The sequence below is a fragment of the Xiphophorus maculatus genome, chromosome 15 (assembly GCF_002775205.1).
Source record: "Xiphophorus maculatus strain JP 163 A chromosome 15, X_maculatus-5.0-male, whole genome shotgun sequence".
Lineage (NCBI taxonomy): Eukaryota > Metazoa > Chordata > Actinopteri > Cyprinodontiformes > Poeciliidae > Xiphophorus > Xiphophorus maculatus.
This window is the reverse complement of record NC_036457.1, coordinates 14,364,404-14,390,133: the sequence shown is the minus strand read 5'-3', so window position 1 is coordinate 14,390,133 and position 25,730 is coordinate 14,364,404. Positions and strand designations below refer to the sequence as shown.

Sequence of the window (25,730 nt, the reverse complement as noted above, 5' to 3'; positions counted from 1 at the left end):
GCAATCTGCAGCGGGGAACGTTTAGTTTTGTCATGACTGATCCATCACCGTAACATCTTCTTTATCCCTCGCTCTTGCATTTTGTGTAGCTTAGAGTTATTTCGGAGCAGAGCCAGTAAGTAAATGCATCCCCAGCTGGAGCGAAGACTGTTTATATTATTGGTGATGAAAGAAGGTGGGGGGGGGGGCCCCCAGGGGCCTCTGTAATGGGCTGGGAGGCCTTTGACTTTTTTTCTAATGGCCTCCGTTTCTGTGTGTGTCCACGCTTTGCGAGAGAGGCACACAGTTGCAGCACTTTATAATTGTCAATAGGAGGACACACTTCCACATAATACAATGAAGCAAGCACACAAAGAAGCTGAGAAAGAGAACCTGCGCATAAAGGCTAGTCACACAAAGAGGCACAATATCCCTCATTCGTCTTCTCTTTTCGATCTTTTTCCTTCCTTGCTCACACACACGCACGTCGTGCACTCTGTGGTGCCAGCTGGGCCCAGTGTGTCCAGTAACAGCAGGTGCTGTCAAGTGCAAGCACAACAGACCTCCCATGACATGGAAAAACACACACACACCCACAGGAGTGGATGCACATATGTCACCGCACCAAACAGAATAATTCATCCACCTTCTTCTACCTCTTTTAATTCTTACATTCACTGCCTTGTAATTAAAACTCATATCTGATTGCTTTTGTATTGCTCTGTATTGAGACACAAAGTGTGTGTGTTTGTGTGTGTGTTTGTGTTTTCCATTTGGCTGCAGTGTTACCATATGGCCTCACATTAGGGCTCTCAAGACTCATTCGTGCAGAAAGTTGTGTGCCAAGAGAATAGAGATAACTCAGAATAACATTATCTCTTTTTTTTTAAGTTAAAGTTTGTTTTGTATTTTCTCCGCTTGCGTCTTTCTTGTTTCTCTGTGTCGCCACCTCACTAACGCCCTCTCCCTGTGTCTGCGAGTTCATAAATTTAGCAGCACTGCACCGACTTCATTAACCATCTCAGCATGAGGCTCCAGTGACTGAAGGATAATAATCCCAAACACACACACACACACACACACACACACGCACGCCCACGCACAAACACTGTACTCGCTCCACACTGAGCGCTTGAAAGATATGTATGTACAACTGATTACAATTTACTTCATTACAATGAAGCATTTGGGATTCAAGGTATATTCTGATTAACATCTCCCTTCCTCTTGAGGGAGTTCGTTATAACGGTGCACACGCATTTGAAGTTTAGTGCAAAACTAGGCCTACAACTAACCCCCTGGGGCAAAATTACATTAAATAGAGCTTTTGGTTTAAACAATGTAAAAACTAGGTTGAAATGTGACAAGTAGAATATGTCATCAAAAAGATGTCTCTGTGTGTCTAAATTTAATTATTTAGACACTGTTACTCCTTAAAGAACTGTTTTTTGTACAGCAGTACAGAACATAGTACTGCACTGTTTATAATTAAAAAGACAAACACTGTGTTGTCTTTTTAAAGCTTAATACACATTATGCACACAAAAAAAATTATGTGCAATCGACAATATTTCTATAGCTATTTCTGATAACTGTACAGTATATTTTTTATTGTAATTGTGTTTATTGTTGTGTATTTTGGGGTTTTTTTTTAACACTTTTGTGTGAACCGACATATTTTGGTGTTGCTGTTACACTTGAATTTCCCCACTGTTGAGCTATAAAGGCTATATCCATCTCTATTTGTATTGGATAGATTTTGACTTTTATGATTTGAAAAAATGAGACCAACATAATTCAATGTCATATATATACATTTTGATTCAGCAATAACATAATAGGAGAAGAAATGTAAAAAAGTCGTAATGCCAACCCTTTGATAAAACACCTTTCATTTCAGTTTCATCATTATTTCTGTTAAATGCACACTTAACTTGAATAATAGTGAATGTTGTTACTTGAAATAAAGTTAAACTTTCCTAGCAAAATCATTCTGACATTTCAAATAGTTAAAAATGTCAGAATATCATTCATAAAAAAATAAAAAAAAGATCTCTGATTGTCAATTTGGTGATGAGGACTAATTAAATCCCCTGCATATTTTCTACGGCACTGTCAAGACAGTCATCAATCATTTGAGAAGATATTGGCAGCATTATAGAAAACAAAGGTGTCTTAAAAATGGATAAAAAGACCAAACAGAATCTGGCTGATGTGGCTGTGAAATGTCCCACAGTAAAATATAGTGGTGCTTGCATCCTGACCCGACATTACGTTCCTTCAAACTGAAGCAGGATGTTTGTCGGGGTGAATGAAATTATGAGCCGAACAAAATATCAGTCGGTTTTGATCTCAAACTTTCAGGTGTCTGCTAGAAAACTGAAAGAGAGAGTTTCGTTTGCTTGATATGAACCAAGCCATTAAAATCACAAAAAGTCTGACTCTGATGTGTTTTATCAGTTTGTGGAGCAGTGAGAAGTCTTTAAATATTCTGTCTTAACCAAAAGAGGTGAACTTTGTACGTTTCTGAACTCATGGGATACTTGTGAGAAACGTACCTAAAAATCTCCTTATAGTTTTAAGTCAGAGTGTATGCCTATGTGTGTATGTCTGTGATAAAATGTTGACCTAATGGTCTTCGTGATTTTGTAAGTGCGTTGAAAATCAGCGGTACAGTAATAATGGAAAATGTCGTTCTTGATTTAATTAGATCTTGTTTCCAAGGAGCTTGCAGTTCTTCTCATTATTTTAAGTGGTCTTGCACAAGACTGTTTTCAGAGAAAATTTCTTTTATTTGTATTTTGTTTAGACTTATCCCTGACCTATGAATCATTCAAGCATAAGAATGCTACAAAGTTGAAGGCATAGGTGGTTTAAATCCAATGGTGAGCCTAAAATCTGTGGCAATTTTGGTCTTTTTGTGGTTTATTTGACCTGCTCTTCTTCCTGAGTTTAGCCAGCCCATTTTAATGTCAAATGGACTGACTTTAGTCAGTCAAACTGATAATTAAAATAAAAAATTGGGGTCACAATTTTTGAATTTATTCTAGATTATTTAAAATCAACTGCACTTTGGTGTTTTATATTAATTTCAAGCTGGGAAAAAATGTCCAACCGTACAGTTATTGTTGTTAACACTGCATGGTATGTAGCATTTTATCATCATTAAAATCTATGGACTGTTTTTATTTGATATAATTTTTTTAAATGTCATAATAGTTTCTGTACATGTGGCATAACGTAGGACAATGATCCATCCATCCATCCATTTGTCTTTGTTCCGTTTGGTCCTTCATCCATCACCAGTCTGTGTTTTTTGCAAGTTTTAAATCTATAAAGATAGTTAAAAATGACAAAAAACTTTGAAAATAGGTGTGCAAAAGAATGGAAACTTTTTTTGAAGAACCCTTCTCTCTATCTATACCTTAAACCAGGAGCTAGCTACTCAAACTCTTTGTTTGGTTCTTGCCACTTCGACCGTCTATTCACCCCGTGTTTTTTGTTTTTTGTCTCCTGTGTTGTTAGTCAGACTTTTGACCAACTATATTTGTGATTCTGAAACTATAACCTTTTAGAAACTTTGTTAAAATGAAACACAGTTGAGCAGCGCCATGCCTGAGAGCGAGACGCCACTTCCTTTTAACTTCAGTGCTGATTCAGTTTCTGTTCTTTGACTCGCACCTTCATATTTCATGTAAATCTGTATGGTACCGTTTCATGCTAACACCCACTTAATGCCGGTAGTTTTCTTGTGGAGACGACCCACAGCTGTCAGATTGTTTTAACAATCTCCTGTGTCCCTCCCACAGGTCAGCGTGTTGGAGCGCCAGGTGATCGATTTCCTGGGCTACCAATGGGCCCCCATCCTGACCAACTTCCTACACATCATCGTCGTGATCCTGGGCCTGTTTGGCACTATTCAGTTCAGGCCCAAATATGTCACTGGAGTAAGTTTTGCACACTCAACAAAAAAAAGCCCACACAGTAAGCTATATCATGAATTTATCAAAAGCTTGTTGTTCAGTGATACTGGTCCCTGCTTTAAGAATTATGGTTCTGAGTGATGCTGAAGTCACAGTTTAACGGTAGGATCTTTTTATCCCAGAGGACCTCAATCTAGAAACGACTCCCCTACTTTACTCTTACAGACAACGCTTAGTGAGATGACTCAGACAATGGAAGCTGTATAAATCCTTTCTTTTCTTCCTTCCTTCCTATAAATCTCTTTTTTTACGCACAGAAACTCGCCATCCATTCTCTCGTCCTGTCAGATTTGATTCAGGAGATCGGTTGCGCTCTCCGCTCTTGTTTTTCTTTGTCTGCATTTTAATAACATCAAATGCAGAGCCTCCCTCTGTCTTCTTTTTTTTCCTTCTCCCTCCATCTCACTCTCTCCACAAGCAAGACGTGACCATGTTTTCCTTTTAATTCAACCAAACCACAGCTTGTCGGATCTTCTTTTCTGTGTCTGACTCTTCTCTCCTCTGTGTGTCTCCCTCTGTGTGCGCAGTATGCGGCCTGGCTCGTCATCTGGATGACCTGGAATGTTTTCATCATTTGTTTTTACCTGGAGGTTGGAGATCTGTCCAGAGTAAGCAAACATATATTTTTTTCATTCTTTCTTGTCAAAGTATTTCTGTTGCACATGTCTGGAATAAGGACGACTCTCACCGAGTTGCGGAGTTTCGTCATTGTTATTTGAGAAATTTCTGAGGTTAAATCTAAGACATGCCGGTCTTAGACATCTAAGACTAAAAAGCGGAGTACAAACTATTCAATAAATTCTTATTAAAGGGAAAAGCCCAGCAGTGCATTGATCCCTTTAAGAAGAGTTGTTCCTCGCCCTCGTATGTCTTGCTCCTCTCTGCTGCAGCTGTTATCCAAGAAAGCAGTAAACACTTTCCTGAGACAATCTGTTCAAACTTGGGCAATCACCTGAACAGCTCTGCTGTCACCAACACCAAATTACTCAGCGGGTCTTGGTATGCTGCTAAAATGATGCATCATATGGCTCTTTGTGAGAGTAATTTTTTTCCCCACATTTGCATTATCTAGTCAACTAGTGGCTAAAACAAGTAAAACAGATTTTTTTTAAAGATACTCTCAGGTTGAAAGGCAGTTGAACACATAACACAAACACAGCCGAGCAATGAAGTTTTGGGTTTTCACTGCAGGATTTCACAGCACACACATTCAGGACTCAGTCTTATTGTTGTCTGCTCATATTTGCCACTTATTAGATCAGTAAATGTCATATTCTGCTTCTATCACCTTAAACAATTACAATGTTTACCAGTAATGGCAAATGTAATGATGTGCTGCTCTGTAGGTGCATTTTATGAGACAACAGAAATGATTGGACTCATTATAGCTCTGCTCTGTCTGCTATGGAACAGAATTGCCAGACCATAAGGCTTTTTTTTTTTTAACCAATTGGCTCAAAATGATCACTGATTATTTTTGAGAATGAAATCTGCCTTTTCCAGAGAGCTCTGGATTTCCACCTGCTTTATTGTTGCTAAATATTTTCTGATCTGTGAGAGCAGCAGGCACCAGCTCAAGTAAATATCAAAATGTTGCCTTTATCCTTTAGTGTAGCAGCAGCGATAGCTCTCATGAAAGATCATTTCTAAATAATTAAGCTCCCGTGTTGAATAAAGATGACAGTTCTGTCCTTGATTGGGAAAAGTCATTTGATTTTGGCTGGAAACTATCTCCTGCTGCTTTGACAGACTCTTTATCTGTGCTTTACTTTAGATTAGACACATTTATTCATCCAGCTGTTAGATGTGCTAATTTACACCTAGAATCACCTTATATGGGCTTAGAATGATAACTGAACCCAAAGTGGTTTGCCCAACTAGAGCAAATAAACCTTTCTTTAACTTTAAGCAAATTCTTTTTTGAATCAGTTTTAGTGATAAAACTAATTATTTAGATACAAATTTAAATAATTTTTTAAAACTGTAACAACAGTGAAATAATTCAAATTAGCTTTTTCGAATCTTCTCGTCAGCCTTCCATTACTGATTGCTTATAGTAACATTAGAGGTGACGTCACACTGTGTGGGAGTTTAGTCACTGTAAAACAGGGATTTATGATCCGTTTTTTTAAAAAATGATCATGCAGTTGACATTTTCTTTAGCGTTTATATTGGCAATTAGTGTGGTAAAGTCAGTTTCTGTGTGTTTTTTCTAGAAAATGTAGATCAGTACCTTAAATTTCCGACAATAAAGCCAGCCTTCGAATTATCTGCTAAAGTCTTTTTCACAATTCAAAAGTCTGGGCCAGGATGAACAGCAGAGTTGTTTCCAAATAAAATGTTATTTACGTTTTTTTTTTTTTTGCATAGATCATTTGTATTTAAACACTTCACTTATTCTGAAGATACCTTACCTTTAGACTTTTTCCATCAGTAAAAATTTGAACACCAAAGAGTGCCGCTCGATGCTCGCTCTTAAATTTAACGATTCAGTAAATAGACAAATATTCATTTTGTTTAGCGTTTGACCTCCTGGTCTACAAATTCACAAGAGGATTTTTCATTGCCCTCCCTACTGAGTCAAGATTTTTAGAAAATTATCTACACAGACGTAAAATAAAACATTATCATCAGCGTTACTTAATAAATGAATGCATGCTAGATTTATGGGAATACCTTGGAAATATTTAGGAACGCTAGACATCTGAACTAAGCAGGTACTTTAAGCAATAAAGTAAATTATTCCAAAACAGCAGACAAAGATTTATTTGATTTGCATAACCATCTTCTGAATTCATCACATGAAGTGGATGAATTAAAACCACATAAAACATGAGTTGTGGAAATGTTTTCAGATTGAGGAGAGTCATGGAAGTAAGCATTTTTCTGTAACCACATTTTATACTGTAGACAGATGCAGATGAGCATCAAAACCCATCAATCAGTCTGGACTTAGATGAAATCTTTCTGTATGAAAACAGAAAACTGTATCTATTGTAAAGAGAGACACTATTTCCTACCACTATTGTTAAGAGATTAAGTCCACCAGCATAAGTTATTACTGCTAAATCATACGATGTACTTAGTTTTCACACACTGGCGTCTTCAGTGGCTAAAAATCACCAGTCTCTTGTTTTCTCTTGTTCTCATTGAACACACTGAGTCTAGTACAGCTGGTAAAAAACTGGATCATTTTTAGGATGTTTTGACATCTAAAACTCAAAAGGGGATGTAGTTTCTTTTTTATCAACACTATACATGTTTATTTTAACTGAAGTTTAATCAACTTTGACAGTTGATTAAAGCAATCAGTACCTCGATAAAGAGTGGATGAGTGTGCTGATTATGCTTGATTGCGCTGTGAAAAAAACAAACAAAAAAAAACAACGATTTTCCCACCATAATTTTCAGTGATTTACTTCATTCTGCTCAATGCTTCTGTAACATGTTTCTTGTTGGTTTGTTAAATTGCATCAAGTTGCATTCCCCAAACACACATCATTCTTATTCTTCGTCTTATTGCTCCCCCCATCTTTCCAATCATAAGTACAATTTATCGGGACTTGAGTAAATGCTCCAGTTGATTTTATTTTTTTTGTCGGCTCTTTCTCTCTTAGGTGCCTAACCCCGGGTCGATAGACTCACTCCCCTCTTTGACATTCACACACACGTGCACCCCCCCCCCCCCCCCCCACACACACACACACACACACTGTGAGCCTTGTTAAGTTTTGTTGCCATCCAGACAGTACCTAAAAGTTTTACAGTGAGCCATACACCATCTTCCTGTTTTTCATTGATCATTTATTCTCCTCATTGCCCAGCAGTTGTAAAAAAAAAACCTCACTTTGTTTTGAAGCTGATGCTTCGGAGGGGGGTTTATTTTCCTTAATCATATCAGTCGTATGAGCCAGTTCACATGTCTCAAATGTGAGATAAAAACAATGTTACTCTTTCATTCTGGTGTTAAATTGCAAAAGTAATTTGAAATGGTTCTATCTCCCTTGACCAGAATCAAAATGTGGATTTTATTAACAGCAAAGCACCCTGTTAATTACCAACACATTTATCAATTATCTTCTGACCAATTAGAGTCAAGCACACCCAGATCAGAAGCCAAACAGATTTTTTTTTTTTATGACCGGAGCTGTTTCTGTTCGCCTCACTCAAGGACTCGACAACCTTGACCCAGTTAGTGTTGGAAAAGGGGGCCACAAAGTCCCAGTCAGCCCCCCCTCCCCCACCCCTTTACTCCGACTGGTTCCACCAGCTGCTGTGCAGCGTGAGACGCACAGATCAGCTCCAGATGCTGGGTTTGTTTACTGATCTGAGGGCTAATATTGCACTGACTCACACATTAAACACATTTGGCTGAGGTGTGATTATTTTTTTTATCGCTATAGAAAATCACACTATTGCAGAATGCATTTCTGAACTTTACACAGCTGCTGTTGGAAGATGATGTTGTGTTTATTAGATTAGAGATTGACATATTTTGGATACTGGAAGCCAACAAAAGTCCCTGTACAAAAGAAACTTTTATTTATTTTTACATTTAACATTAAAGTCTATTAAGATAAAGAAGTAATATGTGACAAAGGCGTGATTTTAGGCAGTTTATTTGTATGTTGCTTTGGGGTGAAACATTCTTAGACTTGGAAATTTTGGGCAAATATTTAATAAAAAATAAAGATTGTGGACTCCAATTTCCAGATGTATTTGAAGGTGGCACGTTCATCTGTTATTATAGACAAGCATAAACACCATGATGATGTCCAGCTGTCATACAGTTCAATAAGGAAAAAGCTTAGTAAAATAACAAAAAACCGAAGTAAAGATACAACAGCCTCGTGGGTGTGTTTGCTGCAGGACGGACTGGTGCAATTTTACAAAACAGATTGCATCACGAGAAAATAACATTATGTGGAAAAATAAACATCTTAAATAATCAGCCGGGAAGTTAAGGCTTGGGGGCAAATGGATCTTCCAAATAAGCTATGACTCCAAGCATGGACCTAAAATAGTTGCATTTTGGCTCAGGGATAATAAAACCGATGTTTGGGAGGATCACAAAGCGCAGACCTTAACCTAATAGGGAATTTCCCGTCAGAGTTGAGTAGATGTGAGCGATTGAGGCAGCCTGCAAAGCATACTCAGTTGTTGCAGTTCTGACAGGAGACATGGGCCAAAGTTCCAGCAAGCTATATTGTGGAAAACTTGAGAAAGGAAATTAAAAATATTTTGACTTAAATCATGTAGTACAAAGGCTGCCAGATACAGATTAAATGTATAAAAAGAACAGTTGAGTTGGATTTTACGTCAGACTTGGAGACGGAAAGGTTGCCTTTTTACCGTATGTAGACTTCTGGCCTTACCTGCGGAATACATCTCATTTATTCCTCATAAACGCAATTCACTGTCAAAGTGATATGACATTTTCTCAGTCTTTTCTCAATTTATGCATATTGCACTAACTTGTCAGTATTCAGTAGGTGAATCCTGGGATGTAAATGAAATCTCTATCAACCTTCCTCTCTTTCTTTCCTCTTTTCTTCTCTGTCTCTCTTCCCCCGTCCTGTGCATCGCTCTCTTCATCTCGACGTAATTCATTCCTTCCCTCCCTCTACTCAACCTATAATCAAGTCTTTTTCATGTTGCTGCGCTAAGTGCCATGTGAGTGTGTCGCATACACCTCTTCATCTCTCACCCGCTTCGGCTCTACTTCCTTTCTTTTGCCGAGACCTGACAGTCAGGAGACCCGCTCCCTGTCATGACGACACCACCATATATGATCAGCAGCAGCTGATAATGCAGGTTTTTGCGTGATGGCCAGCAGATAAATTAAGTGATAAATTAAGTGATTACTTTATTCACTCTGGCCAATCGTTTCGGCTTGCAGCGTTATAATGAAAGTGATGTCCTCCATTTTTTCTTCGTTCCAAAGATCTGTCATCTGTTTATGAAACGAATTGAGGCTGCTTTGATTTTTGCCATTTCATCAGTGACTCTTGGATTAGTGATGTTGCTTTGATGCTATTTTCAGAGCAAACGCCCTGCTTTCTTTTTTTTTTCTTTTTCTTTTCCATGAATAGACCTGATACCCAGACTCGGTTTCAGAGCTCCAGCAGCATACTTTTATCAGAGCAATAATCAGCCTGTTTGCAAGCAGAGAGAACGCCTGAAGCCCCAGATTCAAATCCCTAAAAACATTTATCCGTCTTGCGTTACAGAAAATATTGCAGGTAACCATAGGAAGCGGTTTCATTCTAATTCATGATGACACTTGTGCCTGCTGTGTGTTTCTCTTTTTTTTTTTTTTCCTCCCCTGACAGACTGATGTCTCATCAGTGAACCTCAAACATCCTCTCTGTTTTGTTGCATAACAACAAAGCCAAAAGTATTCATGAAACCTGTCAGACACTTCTGACATCTTCTCCGGAAATGGAAGCAAAGGTGGAGGAACAGAAAGATGATCATTGTGACGGGAAAAAAATAAAATAAAAATAGCGAAGTGAGTTTCAGGAGAGCAGATTGTTTCTCTTCTGGATGAGTCATCGACATTTTCTTCGAGGGAAGTATTTCATAATTTCATAATTATTCAGGATTGAGGATTGACTCTTGACATTAATAAAGTTCAAAGTCCAGTTCAACTTAGAGTTTGGCTGCAATGCAGTCAACACAATGTTTGTGGTATTAACTTTGATTGTCTGAAAAAATCACTGTAAAACAAACAGAATGTAACATGATATTAATATTGAAATGGTTTTAAAAGGAGGAGCAAACTAGGTAATTCAGTAGAAAGCAGATATTCACATACACTTAAAATTTTCTTGCACTTTGTCTTGTAACCTTACTTTAATGGCATGTTGTCTTGTCTTTCCCATTTTGAGGAGCGACTAAGAGACATTATCCTCTGGTGTGACTTCATAGTTATGCTCAAAGAAAATAAAATTAATGGAGTTTTAACACAAAGTGTTTTAAATAGTAAGACATTTAACATTATCTTTGCAAGAATTAGTACAACTATTTGAGATTTTGTGATTTTTAAAGATTTTTTTAAAAAGTGCTTAAATTAAAGGTCAGATTTTTCTAAAATTTTCACTTTAAATTTGCAGATTGTTGTGAATTTAAATTCATGTGATTACAGTTGAGCTTTCATGTCTTCCTTTTTTCAGTCGGAGGCATCCCTCATTATTAAAACCCAAAATGAAGGTCATATATTCTTTTTTGAAATCTATGAAGTGCCAAACCAAGAGCGAAAACCCATTTCATACCCTCCGTAGTCTTTCAACACAGAGCACATTTATTTATATTCTGGTCATTTTGAACCAGAAATAGTCATAATAGTCACTATTATGACCAGGAAATAGTGTCACTTTGCGACTCAGTTACATTTTTAGACTCCTAAAAATTTTTATATGCACTAGGAGGGATATTTGAAATTGGTTTTGGCTTACATTTTGACTTAAATTCTTGACAAACAACTTAATGTGATTAGATTTAATGTTAATTCATTTTTTTAACCAGCGGTATTTTGTTGGCGCTTCCAATCTAACATGGACATCCACTTTCCACAGGGCCCCCATGGAGCCCCAGAGGCGAGATAAGGTATCCCCCCCCTGTCTTGACAGTAATTTGAGTTAAAGCCCAAGATTTACACCACATATCACTCTGTCACACTCCCATCCTCCCTGTCACTCGCGACAGCACTATCTAATATAGCAGCAACGCCACAAAATTAATCTTGAAAAAGATTTCTGTTGTGGCATGCCTGACAGGTTTGGAGAGGAGCCGGTGGATGTAGAGCTACTGTCAGTGGAACTTGGCAACACACGCACACACACACCCCCTTCACGTATGCAACACATACTGTATATGTGCTCACTGTCAGACAGCTAGCTGTCACGAGTCCAGTGTGTCACATTAAAGATGTAGCCACCCTCTGGGCGTCAGATGGCACCCGGGTGCAGACGCATGGACACATACATGCATACACAAGCTCAGCTGTCAGTCATCCACCATCGAGGTGGGAGGTTTGTCCCACATGATTTTTAAAAATTGTTTTAGCACAAAAAGTGTGAATATGTGAAGTGTGTGCATGCATGTGTTTTTTTTATTTTTCTTTGAAGCTGTTATTTATTGCATAAATCACATGAAAAGTGAGCGTACTCGCGTCAACATGTCGAAGTCTGAAAATGACGTCGACTTCCACATCCGCGTGGATAATAACAGTCGGACAAAGACGAGAACAGTGACAAGAAGGCAAAGATATGAAAGGTGAATTACAAAAAAAAAAAAAAAAACAATGAAGAAAAGGTGTCTATAACAAGAGTGGCATCAGTGGCAGCCAGAGCGTCAGAAAGGTTTAGACAGGCGAAGGTGTGATATGAGTTATTGAAGATGATTTGTTTTGGAAGAGAAGCTGCATAAAAATGAGGAAGAGTTGCGAATTTGGGACAACAATGAGTTGAAACTAAAAGTTTGCTCAAGAAAAAAAAAAGTCAAGACAGGTGTTTTCATCTGTCATGTCAAAGGCAAGACGAACCAAAAGTACCTTTCATATCGGTTTCATATCAACTTCAGTGCCTGTTGTCAGCTTCTTACTGCTGAAGATAAATGACGCCATATGATCAAGCTCCAAACTTTAGTCTTTCTATCCTGGGAGAAAGTAAAAAAAAACAGATAGCTGGGACCAGTCTGAATGCTAATAGCTACTTACTTTACCTCAACTTCCCCTGCACCCCTCAGACCCGCGGTATTCATTCAGCGCTGCCGATTGAGACGATGAATGAGAGGCTCCCACACATTTAATCACAGGCGTTCTAGTTAAAACATCCACCCTGATTCACTGAGTTAATCCATCAACCCTGACCGTGTTTGATCAATGGATGCATTTGCTGAAATCATGGCATGAAATTGCCCTTTTGTCCCCCCATCAACACCTCTCTAGCGGGACCTTTTTCTACTAGCTAATTTTTATCATTTGAGCCCTGAGCTCTTGTTACTGGCGATTCCATTTGGTTATTCGCTGTTTGCTGTGATGTGAGAGAACAAGAGGGTTGAACACAGATTGCCTGTGAAAAATATCTTGGTATGCTGAAACTAAAGAAGCTAATTTCACTAGGACTAAAACACAGAGCCCAGCTCCTGAACAGTGGACCCTCGCTAACAGCCCCTCTGCAAAACACTTTGAACTTTACACAGTATAATCAGGCAAAATCCTTTCTCCTGGCAACTGCCAAACCCAGACTCTTCTGCTGGATTGCCAGACAGAGAGGAGAGATATGACTCGTCTCTTCAGAGGAAAATGTCTTCACTGATCCTCTTTTTGCACTATTATGAGACAATATGAAGGCCACATGAAGTATGGAGTGGTACTGACACTGCAGAGAGTGGGAGACCTTCGCACCTCAGCATTCACCGAAACCACGGAGTCGTTTTAGGATTCCTACCACTTCGTGGCTGAGTTTCTGTCATTCCCAATCCGAAGAGCATGATGGCCTGAAATACAGTCTTGCAAGGCCCGCCTGTAAAAATGGGTTATGATATTTCAAAAGGTTATACACAATGTGTCCACATAGCTGGAAATGACAGTAATTAACTAGAAATGGTAGTTAATTTTACTCAGGAACAATTGGTGTTTTTTATTGTCGTTTATTTAATGTTTTGATTTATTTTCAGCCTTTATTATGTGCCTTATATAAATGTTTTATTTCATGAGATGAAACTCATGCCTTTTCAAGTAAAGTGGATAAAGTTATGTTTTAGTAAGATATCGAGGAAGTGAGCTGAGTTAGTTAAGCACAGCAGCATATTTTCAGAATCAGTGATTGTGGAGAGAGATAACAAAGATATCTTGTCTAGTGCTGTAAATCTTAAGTTCTGACCAACATTTGAATCGTTTGATAAAAGGCTTTCTTTGTTCTTTGTAAAGAACTCCAAGAAATAAAACCTTCTTCACACATCGGTTGCACCTTCTTGGAGTAAATCAGATACTCCGCTGGCAGTTTTGTGATTTGTAATTCACACATGACACAACAAAAACAAAAAAAAACGTGGATCAGAGAAATGTCGACGCGTTCTCAGACACAACAGCAGACATTAGATTTTTTTAAGGATTCAGATTTATTGTATAACCCACTTAGTAGCACTAGAAAATCGTATTTTAATGGGTTAAATGTGATTGGAGGGATTACAAGCAACCTCTTTCCACAACCTCTGGCCTTCATAAAAATTGGATGCCTCCGGAGTGCTTTAATTGTTCCACCATTTAAAAGATTGACGACATTAGAACGGCTGCGTCGGAGCATTTTATTAGAAATGGTAATGGGTTCGGTATGGGTAAGGTCAGGGTTAAGACCTCATCGTTATGTACCCTCCAGCAAATTTGCAGAGACAGACCCCGCAAACAATTCCCCAACACCTTCACCCCCAACCAACCTGATACGAGAGAAGTGCTTCGAGCATTACGGGTTAAGACCTCATCTGACACCCATGGGAAATTATGGAAAACCAATGTAGTGAGATGCACCGTGACTGATTGTGCTGGTGTGAAATAACACAGACACAAACACATGGAAAGAGACAGCGGAGAGAAAGAATCTGAAGGAAAAACAGACAATGCGTTAGATAAAGATACAGACAAAAAAATTAAAAAAAAAACGGGCTGAGGAGAAAGTAAGTGAAATGTTAGAATCAATGAGGTTTTTATCAATTCCAATGGACTTTATTTATTTTTTAATACCTACCACAGAGTGCAAAACCTGAAGTTACTCTATCAACAGATAAGCTAACCTGGGCAATGGGCATGTCAGTGTAAGTGGATGGACATGTCTCGCTCTGGTCGCAGTTGGTCCATACTCTTTGGACTTTTAGATGATGGATGAACAGCGTTTTGTGAGATATTCAAAGCATGTTATAAAATTTTATCTCATCTTTGTGCTTTAAAAATCTCCACAACTTCATCACCAATCTGTCTGCAAAGTTCCTTGTTCTTTGTGATGCTGTTTGTTTATTAATATTCTCTAATAAACCTTTGAGGTCTTCACAGAATAACTGGATTTATGCTGAGAATAAATGACAGGACTTCTGGCAAATGATTATGGTACATTATATTTAGGGGTGTTGGAGTAAAGCTGACATAATGTATATGCACTAAACTGTTAAAAAAAAAAAGGTCTCTAATTTACGGTAAAATTCCAGAAGCCATATAAATACGGTAAAATCTGTATATGTTTAATGTATAAATATGATAAAATTCTGGCTGCCTGATAAAACAGCTGCCTGTGTTTTACCATAAATTAGAGACTTTTTTACAGTGTACACTGCAATACTACACTGCTCAAATTATGTATAGTTTTTCATCCACTTCACCACTGTGCACTACTTAGTGTTGTTTATCTTATCAAACCCAAATAAAACACACTGAACGTTGCAAAACGCAAAAAAAGTTAATGTCCAAGCCCCAAATCCAAAAGTTGTTGATCATAACAAATGAAATAAGTACAACTAAAACTCCTTTACTGAAGCAACAAGTTGCTAGAAGAAAAGCCGGTCACAAATTTGTCTTATTTTGAAACACATTCTGTGAGTAGGAAAAGGAAATAGGAAATGTTGTTAAAGATCATAAAACCATATCTGGATGTGTTCCAGTGTTACACGTGTTTAGCACAGTTTTTCCAGCTGGAATGCACACGGAGAAAATTAGATTTTCCTCTATTTTCAATTTGTTTATACAGTAATTGTTTGACCCCACTCTCCGGGGTTTCAGGCATGATTAAAATGCTGCCACTTCTCCCCTCGTTGACTATCAGACAATCAGATGATAGACCATTCTGAAAGGTCTTTTTTTTCACCTCTTCTCTTCTACCTCCTGGGAGTGAAAGACAAAGGAAAATACGGAGGTGGGAAATTGAGGGGAAATTGAGAGAGAGCGGCAGACGGGGAGGGAGAAGGCCGGGAGGCATGAAGAGAGGGAGAGGTGAGGAGGAAGGCAGAGCGAAAACAGATGTGGCTCATTGAAGCGGTTCTAGCCCACAGTCAGAGACAAAGACCTGAGAGCATGAGTGCATGATCCTCCACTGGCACACGGGAAATTATAGATAGTGTGTGTTACGGAGAGTGTGAGGGGAGAGAAGAAGGATAGATTATTTTACAGTATTTAGAGATGGTGTTTGCTAATATTTTTTTTTCCTATGGCTGAATCCCAAACATTTTATAAATCACCAAGCAAATTAATCTCAAGATGTTTTCAGAGCTATGACTTCATCCGCCTTGTATTACAAATTCAAACAAATAGGATCAATATATCTCTGCCAGGGCTCAGCTGCTTTTTAATTTGTTTATTTCCCACTGTTGGTAAAGGAGTTATATGGCTGCTGTCTGCTACATCTCTCAATATCTGCAGGGTTTCATATTTGTGAGGTATAAGATTAATTTGTAATATATTGTAAGTATCAAATTTCCACCTGTTCTGCTTTGATCCTAGCATCGATGATGCACAGACACACTAAAAATGACTGAGTTGGAGGCAACATTTTACAGTTGCATTGGGGGAGTTAAATATGAGGAAAGTACCTCCTCTTCCAGTTCTGTATAACAGCACAAACACACGACATATGCAAAACCGCTATTATTAGTTTGCCAGAAAACAAAGTCGTAATGAAGAACAATGTCTCGAAGCCAAGTAAACCTTTGCTGCTTCCGTAGGGTTTGAGAGGAAAAGTAGCAACCAACTGTGACCAAATGCAATGACAAGAAGGAAAGACATGAGCAATGACCACAGCTTGATGTGGAAAGCATTTAAGACAGATGTTCAGACCTACAACACACATAATGCAATGTATTTCTGCAGATGGCAGTAGGACCACACGGAGGAGACAGAGGGACACAGATATGTTTATTATACTCTTAGGATATAGTAACAGTTTTGACATTCATGTTAAAGCATACTGGCAGATATTTTACTGTTGTCTTTATCTAATAAATAATGATGTTTTGTTTATGTAGTTTGATATTAACATTATAAAAACAAGACCAGATCATTTTTATTATGTTTATGTACGCAAATCCTAGACTTGAAGGAGGACACCTGTTCCCCTTGAGTGTCCCTTTGGAAACACAAATATTTTTTACTTTTGGACTAGTTCCTAACAGCTTCAGCCATGCAAACATACGTATAACCAAATAAGCTAGCTCATATTAATTTTGAGATGCTAGAAGCTGCTTTTTGTTATTGAGCAGTAAAGTATGGAGAGCTAACGTTGTTAGCATAACTATGATTTACTGTGCAACCACAATGCTGTTTGGTGAAAACTTTTCACCAAGTTATTACAATATTTTTTTTTAAACTGTCCTTTTAAAAAACTAGAGGTTTATGCTGCCAAGCAGCTACCTCACTGGGTTGGGTGAAGTGAGTGAGGTATTTCAACTGCTTTTAGCCAAGTTCAGCTTTTAGCCAATTTCCCTTTTTATTTTTCAAAATCCTATTTTGTTAAGCAATTTTTACTAATCAGAAAATTGTATATTTTTTAGCAGGCTGAAATGTTCCTAAAATCATTGTTCTTATGAAACTTTTTCTTTTTTTTGTCCCAGTGGGCCACAGGTGGTTTTGGACAAATAAATGCTGAACAGTTTGACCATGTTGTGGCACTTTTCTTCTTCTATTCACATTTTCATTACACTCACAAATAAAGAGTGTACAGCAGAATTAGCAGCACTGAATCCTGCCTGATCTTAATGACATTTTGCCAAATTCAGCCTTTAACTGTGGAGTACATTTGTGTGTGTGTGTGTGTGCGTGGGTGTGTGTGTCTGTGTGCGGTTCTTAAATAGCCTCATTAGGTAAGCACTGATGGATAATACCTTAGTGAAATAATTACTACCCTTTCCTGGCCCCTTTTAACGGAGAGTAAAAGAGAGTGAGCACAGAGAAAGAAGGAAGGAAGGGACATGAGAGAGGGAAAGGAATATAAAGAGAAAGTGAGGAAAGCTATGAAGAAGCCAGTGACAGACAGAGGAAGAGTGATGGCAAAGAATGAGCAGGGGAGAAATTTGCAGAGACTTTATTCATTAAAAAGAGGAGCACAACAAGGGTAGATGGCATTAATCAGAGCTCTGTGCTAATGAGGCATTTACTCATTATACAGAAATAGAGAGAGGCTTAGGAAGAAAAAGACAAGAGAGGGAAGGATAGACTGCAATGCAAATTAATAGAAAGCGAACAGGGGTGAAAACAGGGAGGCTGTTGCAGAAAGGTGAAAGAGTCAAGTGTGTTTGAGGTGAAGCCCGAAACGAATCTGAAGAGTGAAGCAATGCTCTCTGAAAGCAATCGGGAGCCGCCACTGCTTAAATTCACTTTCAAAGGTTTAAAGCTCGAATGAGTAATTTAAATGGAGTGACAGTATACGAGCGTGACAGTAAAAATTACAACTTCCCCGCGTTTATGGGAGAGTGGCTGCAGGCTATAGTTTTATCACAAATGGCACAATTTCTAGGAACAAAAAAGCTATTTCATTTTGATGGCAAAACACAAGAAATTATGGCTTTCATAATGGTTTTTATATCATAATGTCATTTTTTTCTCTTTCAGCATAACTTTAAAGAACAGAAAGGCCTTTTATTCAGTTAATAGCTGATTAAACATGTTTGATGTCTGTTTCTACCATTGGCAGGCAATAATCTGCAATAATTCTTTTTTGGTAACTTAGTTGTTATTTTGCTTTATTTGGCACCCTTAGCTAATTGATTGGGTTTCTTTAAGACGATTCCAACTAAAAAGATCGAATGGGAACCTGATCATACAATTTGATTTGTAACTTCAGAAGAACTTCCTGTGGTGTAATAAAATATTACAAAACATGATAATAAGGAAATTCACATGAGCAAAATCACATATTATGCCCATCTGTAACCTTCAGAGCTACATAAAATATGGTATCTTGACTAAAATTGTATATATTTTATGTAAAACATTTTGTTATTCTTTCATAAGAGAAGACAAACTGTCCAGGATTAGCTATTTTGTCTTATATGAAGCGAAAAAAAAGGTGACTTATTTCTTTTTCTGAACTATTGGCATTGATCAAAGCCATGCTGGGATTGTGAGATCTGCTGAATAACCACAGGTTTGTGTGCAAGACGGTTCTTTTTCTCTGCAGTGACTAAAACCACTAACTCTGATCCCAGTAACGACATGTAACTGTTGGATAAATTGTATTATTAGTAATTATCAAATATTTGTTGTATCATGTAGCCTTGTAGTTACATTTAGATAATGTTTCTGTGTGTTAAATAACTTTGATTCTATCCTGAGACTGCCCTGGGAAATAGGGGTGACAGCTACTCACAGCAGCTGTTGCCCTGCAGGACTTCCTGCAAGACAGAGGTATTAATTGCTCCCAGCAGAGTTTTACAGGCCTGACAATAAACTCTGCTCTGTGCTTCTTTGTGATACAAAGCCGTTGCTTTGAAGCTATGCAATGTGTCTTGTTTCACACCGGGCCTGGAGCAAGAAAGATTTAGAGTATAGATAACATGTGTCTAGAAGTGAATGTTATTTAGCGCTGCAACCATGTGATGAATGCTTTGACCCCACCCCATAGGGTTGCAGCGCCCCTTGTGGCAGGTTCCTAAAGATCAATAAAATAGAGGGAGCGGGAGATGTGTTTCCAGAGTAGGTGGAGATTTGTAACTGGAAACATCTCTCTGTCTGCTCTCCTCGCGAGTATAAAAGAATCTAACTCTCTTTGTCTTTCCTGTGTTTGTTTAAATTGTCTCTAATAGGTATTTAGACCTGACAGTAACCAATGAAACTACACGATTGCACTTGATCAAGTTAAAAATGTTTGTGCATGTGCACCAAGTGGCCAGTTGTGTGAACTGTAATAGCCCAAAATGACAGATTGCGATTGCTCCATCGTTGTTTTAAAATATGATCACAGATGAATAATATGTGTGACCCTTGCTGTCAGGGCAGCAACAGGTTGGGCAGGGGCAGCACTGTGTTAGTCCTTACTACATTCTTTGTTTACCTTGATACCAAAAATCTATTTTGATACCAAATTATGTTTTTAATTGTGAGTGGTAATTGTGAAGAGAATCCAGTATTGGTCTAAATGGTTGATTTGCTTTGGTATTTTTTTTTTGTCGCCGTGCAAAAGCTGCTACACCAACCATAATGTACCACTTCATCCCCATGGTTTTCAGTTTTCTGCATAACTTTTCCTGTGCCTCAAACCAAAAGCAGTTGCCTTTCAGTTGCTGACCCTTACGTGACACCAGAAACAGAAAACCTCTCTACTCTCTCTGACTGAAAGCCTGGAAAACAGCCTTTAATAATCTGCAAACCAAACTCTACTCTGTTTTTCTTCTTCTTTTTTTTCTCTAACCTCCTCCCATCATTTTTCCCTTTTCCCCGACCTAATGTACGTGGCGGTGCATGATTCAAATCTAATCTCAGTTATCCTTCATCATTAGAATTATAAATTCCACATCTATTTTTAGTTCTAACCCCCACAATCCAGTTTGATTAAGCCACGGTTAAAGCTTGCTCTGACTTTCAGTCTGCTCTGTCCTCTCTCTCAGGATGTAATTCAACTCACCTTCTTTCTGTCTGTCTCTGACCGTCTGCCTGTCTGTCTGCCCTAGGAGTCTGACCTTGTCCTGACGTTCAACCTGTCCATGCATCGTTCCTGGTGGATGGAGAACGGCCCCGGGTGCAGGGTGACACCAATCACCCCTCCTCCGTCCTGGGCACCGGAGGACCATCGATATATATCTATATCTGACTGTCTTATGAACTTTGAGTTCATAGAAGTGGCTCATTCCTCACTGCAGATACTCCTGGCTGTGAGTATTCATCTTAAATTAGTGTTCTCTTGAGTCTTTTTTTTTTTGGGCAAAAGTCTTAAAACCTACAGAAATAGGAAGTGTTTGCAGCATGTGCTTCTGTAATTACAGTTTGCAGCAGCTCTAAAAGATTCTGCATCTTTTTGCTTGTAACACCAACTTCGCTTTCTGAATTTTACAAACAAAAAGTGGTAATTAGGTTATTGAAATATCTTCGCCAAAGTCTGGGAGCGCTATTTTAACACCAATAAATGAAGAGCAGCTGCATAAAACAGCCTTGCCTTGCCTTTTTAAATCTCCTGGCCATCCAGGGAAGGAATAATTGTTGTGAAGAGAAGTTTTTGTTGAAATCCAAAACGATTTTATTGAACATCCTGATACATTGAATTTCTCATTTTCTAAAGCATTACTGATTACTTTGATCATCTTTGAGATGCTGATAGAAATCGAGAGTGAAACCGGTGTGTTGACGCATGATTTACTCCTGCACTAATCACCATAATCATCTTCCAATTCTGGACATGTTTTTAGTTTTTTCCTACTTTTGCATTTTTGAACTTCGAACTGTTTTACGAATGAGTTGTTTGCAGATTGGAGCGGTGAAATGCACGCTCAATTATTTTGTGAACAGTTGCCTTTAGGTGAATATCGAGTTGATGTGTTTGTGTTACATTGTACAGTATTTCAAAATTCCTTAAATTACACAGCAGCAAATCAAGCCTCTTTTCTGTTAATGGAAAGTCTCACTTTATCTGTGTTCTCCATGTTTAACTCTGTGCAATTTTTACATATTTGGTTCAAAATCAGTCATTCCCTGTTTTCTTCCGCATTTCTTACCTATTCCCTAACGAAAAGAGAAACCAGGAGTAGAAATGAGGCAGACCTGACACTTTTTATCTTTGTTTCCTATGTCGCCCAGCTCTTTTCTTCTTTTTTTTTTGCTGAATCCTCACATGCAATAAACAAGCGGGTGTTTTTATTCAGTCTGTATGCATCACGACGCTTACAGAATGAGTGAAAGTCTTTTCTCTCTTTTCTTTTTTTTCCTTTTTCTTTCTGGATCTTTGTCCCTTATGCACCGCTGTTCCCTCTCATCATGTGCTTACTGTGACTCTCCGTAAATCGATAGTGGTACTTATATCGTGGCTGAGTGCCAGGCTACCAAATAGCTTTACTACTGTCTCACAGTAATTGGTGTGTTGAAACACTGTCATGCTCCCTGAGCACAAACTCAGCAGTCTGACGGGTTCACTGGCTGACTGGCTGCCTGGTTTAAGGCCCATCACTAAGTGAGCGGTTAGTGTTTTATTGGGCTGCACAATGAACTGTAGGACTAGTTGTCTCCATGCCTACTAGTTAGGTGCCTGATTTCCAGATAACTGACAGGGAGAAAAATTAATAAGGGGGTGGGTGTCAGTTGGAATATTTTAGACTTCAAGAAAACTGAGTTCATGTGGATAGAATTACTAAAAAAAGAAATCTAATGAAGATATTTGTGGATAGTCTGTCTGGGGGCGGGAGGATACCCACTGAGGCGCAGCAGCTGTCAAGATCTTTTCCAGAGCATGATTTTGTTTGGGTCGGTGGTCTTTTGGGCAAGATGTGATGGACTAGTTTGCCTGTCTGACTGGCTCACTGGCGGTCTGATTGTCCATGTAGCTCAACCAGTTATGATGTACTCTGCCACTACTTCAGCTCCGTAAGGTGTTCTGTGTTTCTACAAGTGACACAGACATTTTTCTCAAGAACTGACAACAGCCTCCATATTTGGCTTGTCTCACAGATTTTAGTACGCACATGTACTTACTTGTAGCAATACTGTACAGATGCGTTTAATGGGATGTTAATAATTTCCCAATAAAACCTGCTGTTCATGGAGTGCTAATAGAAAGTTTTGTGGAGGGAAAAACTGTGGTAGAAAATATTTCACAAGCAACAAGATCAAGGCTGTGGTGTCCAGGGCGTTATAAAGTTGTCCTTGTTTTAAAAGGCTTCTGAACTAGAGATAGCACCAATCAGAGTCATGTCAGCTACAGGTGTGTGTTTTATTCCAAGTCCAAAGTCTGAGCAGCAGTCTTCAAGGAAATTGTTGGTCGCTTCATGCTGTCCTCTGCTGACAATGAAGAGACCTGACTCCAGCTCACACTGCCAAAAAACTAACACTACCTCACTTAATATTCCTATGAAGTTTGTTGTGTCTATGTATGAGATAGTCCAGATTTGAGCTGTTTCTCTATAGCTGGTGAATTAAAAAATAACTATATCTTACTGTAAAAGAGTGGGCAGAATATTTTTCTTCTATGTTCTGATGTTCACTTGTGCTGAGGCAGAACACAACTCCTTCTGGGCCATTGCTGTAACACACCAGGCACATCTTTAATCACCCCTTTTTTTTCAAGCTCTGTTTTACCTGCTAATGGAAAAGGCAAGTAATAATTAAATTAGAAAAAAAAAGACAAATACCTAAGTAGAGGCTTTCTACAGGCGCTGTGGTGTTGTAATTGCAGTGATTAACCAAAGTGGAGGAACTAATCAGTGAAATCACCTACTGTTGTTTGTTTTGTTGAAGAAAACCTGCAGATAGTCAGGCCTTCGGTGCACACGACTAAATAACCTTGGCTAGAAATGATTCCAAGTGCTCACACTTGAGATGATCATCGGCTGGTTTGAGTGATTAATTTGTCAGAAAATAAGGTGCAAGTCACAATCGTTCAGGTGAAACTTTATACACTGAAAAATATGTTTAATTTATACGACACATTTAAATACAGCTTAACCTGCCCAAAGTAGCAACACATATCATATTTGTAAAAATACTTCAAATGTTAACAACAAATAGTCAAATAAATTTTGATAATCACTGAGAAACCAGTCATGTCCCCAAATTTTCCCTTCTCAGTTACTTGTATTGGGCGAATTGTATCTTCACCCAATACAAATGAAGCTGGACTATGTCATCTAGCCTCAGCAAGCACTTGGACTAGTGATTGGAATATGCTAACTTTGGAAAAGTAAAGCAAACTTCATAAAATACCTATTTCCATTTTAAATTTTACTTTTAGAGAACAAAAAGTCACATAACTTATTAATTTGACTGTCTCCTTTTCCTCACTATTAACATAGTGGTGCAACAAGCAGCGCGCAGAGTAAGACGCTCATCCAACAGCACATTTAGAGCATACAGCACAAGTCTTGCATTGACCAGCTTCTCTTTAACTCAGCAGCTCTGCAATGCGTTAGCTTCATCTGATTTATAAATGAATCTAGCAACACAAAACCACGGGAGACGTGGAGTGGAACCCACTGGAACTGATGTGGATCGAGTTGCTGCTCATTTTGTACTTTGAACATTTTTAGTCATCTCTTACCTGTACCTGCTGTACCTCAATATGTTTTGTACCAACTGCGTTAGTTAGAACCAGGCTTTGTGACATTTTGTATCCACTTTGAAAACCAATGTTTCTACCCAATCTACTGTAGTTTACTTATGTGGTAATGTAAGACCATCAAATTGCATCTACCAGTAGGAATTTGCTCAGTTATTTTGGTTATAATCTGCTATACCGCCTAGAGAGTATGCTCTCTTTCTAAAATTAATTATCTTCATAATTTATGAAAACACCTAACCAACAGGAGATATAAAGATATGCTCTACAGTACAGTACATGGCCATGAAATATTAGCCCAAACTTCTACAAAATTTAATTACCTTGCTCTAAAAGGGAAAAGTGTTGCTAAGATATGGGGTTACAAATTGCAGAAAGGTTGGGTTTACCTGACCTAACCTCATAAATATCGCAGTAAAGTGGGCACACAGACCGCTATCAATGCTTCATCATCACACAATCAAACCACAAACCTGACTTACCCTTTGAAACCTTGATCGTTACGGCGCTGTCACTAGCTCCTCAGCCAGAACTCACAGGAGATTTTCTCAGTCCTGGCTGAAAGTGTTTTATGAAAGAAGCTCAAGCCATTCACCTCCTTCTTTGCTTATTATCACCTTTAGCTAGCTCTTATGCCAGTGAACTGTAAAGGAATGGGCCACCTCTGATTATATGCGTTTTCCATGACATTTTTACTAGACTAGCTCCGATACATCGTTCCATCTGCACATGCCTTTCTTTATACATCTTTGCTTAATATATTGAGCATTGAAGGTTCATACAAGCATTTTTTTTAACTCTCGCTGTTTGCAAACCCACAGAGAAACATTACAACGCAAAAATGTAATCTCTTTTTTATGATTTCTCGTAATATTTTATGCCAATTCACAGAAAGTAGCTAATGATTTTCTTAGAATACAGAGGGGGGGAAATGCTATTTTGTATTGGCAATGATGATGAAGTGTCTTGTTTTGCTCCTTCTTCAAAAAGAGCAAGCATTAGCATGTGTAAGTGTTTCATTTTCATTTTAACAAACCGAACTGAATGTCACCAAAGCCAGAAAATAATTCAGTGTTAATGCCAAGCTGTATTCAGTCCAGACTGCTTATCATTCAATTATCGGGGAAGAGAAAGGAAAGAGAAACCACAATGCTAAAGAATTGAATGCCAGTCAAGCAAAGCAAATGTCGTGCTCTGCAGGTTTAATTCTGTTTTTGCTGAATAAGTTAAACTCTTCATTCCTTTTGTTTGTTTCTAGGATGTACCAAAATTCCTGAATCATTTAAACAAAGATCAGAAAGAGGAGCAAAGCTGTTCCATGCAAGTTTAAAGTCACCAGATGAAAACCCAACACCCTCCGAGGACGCCGGCTTTCCTTCAGTTTACTTGGCGCCGCTGCAAACTGTGCATAGTTTTTGCACAAGCATCAAAGTGTACAAACACGTTTAGATGAAAGCGATTAGATGTAATCACTGATTGAGGCATTACGGGGATGTGTCGGTGCAGCTCACAGAGGCAAAATATTTTCATCTTG

At 38.4% G+C, this 25,730-nt stretch overlaps 1 protein-coding gene across 1 annotated transcript in view; it reads left to right on the top strand.

Annotated features, from left to right (window-relative positions):
* Positions 1–25,730, top strand: part of nkain2 (sodium/potassium transporting ATPase interacting 2) — a 104,630-nt gene that overhangs the window by 47,068 nt on the left and 31,832 nt on the right. Inside the window, exons 2-4 of the mRNA XM_023347989.1 lie at positions 3,789–3,926; positions 4,490–4,570; positions 20,610–20,810. Coding sequence (XP_023203757.1) covers positions 3,789–3,926; positions 4,490–4,570; positions 20,610–20,810 — 420 coding nt within the window. The remainder of the gene's footprint in view (positions 1–3,788; positions 3,927–4,489; positions 4,571–20,609; positions 20,811–25,730) is intronic.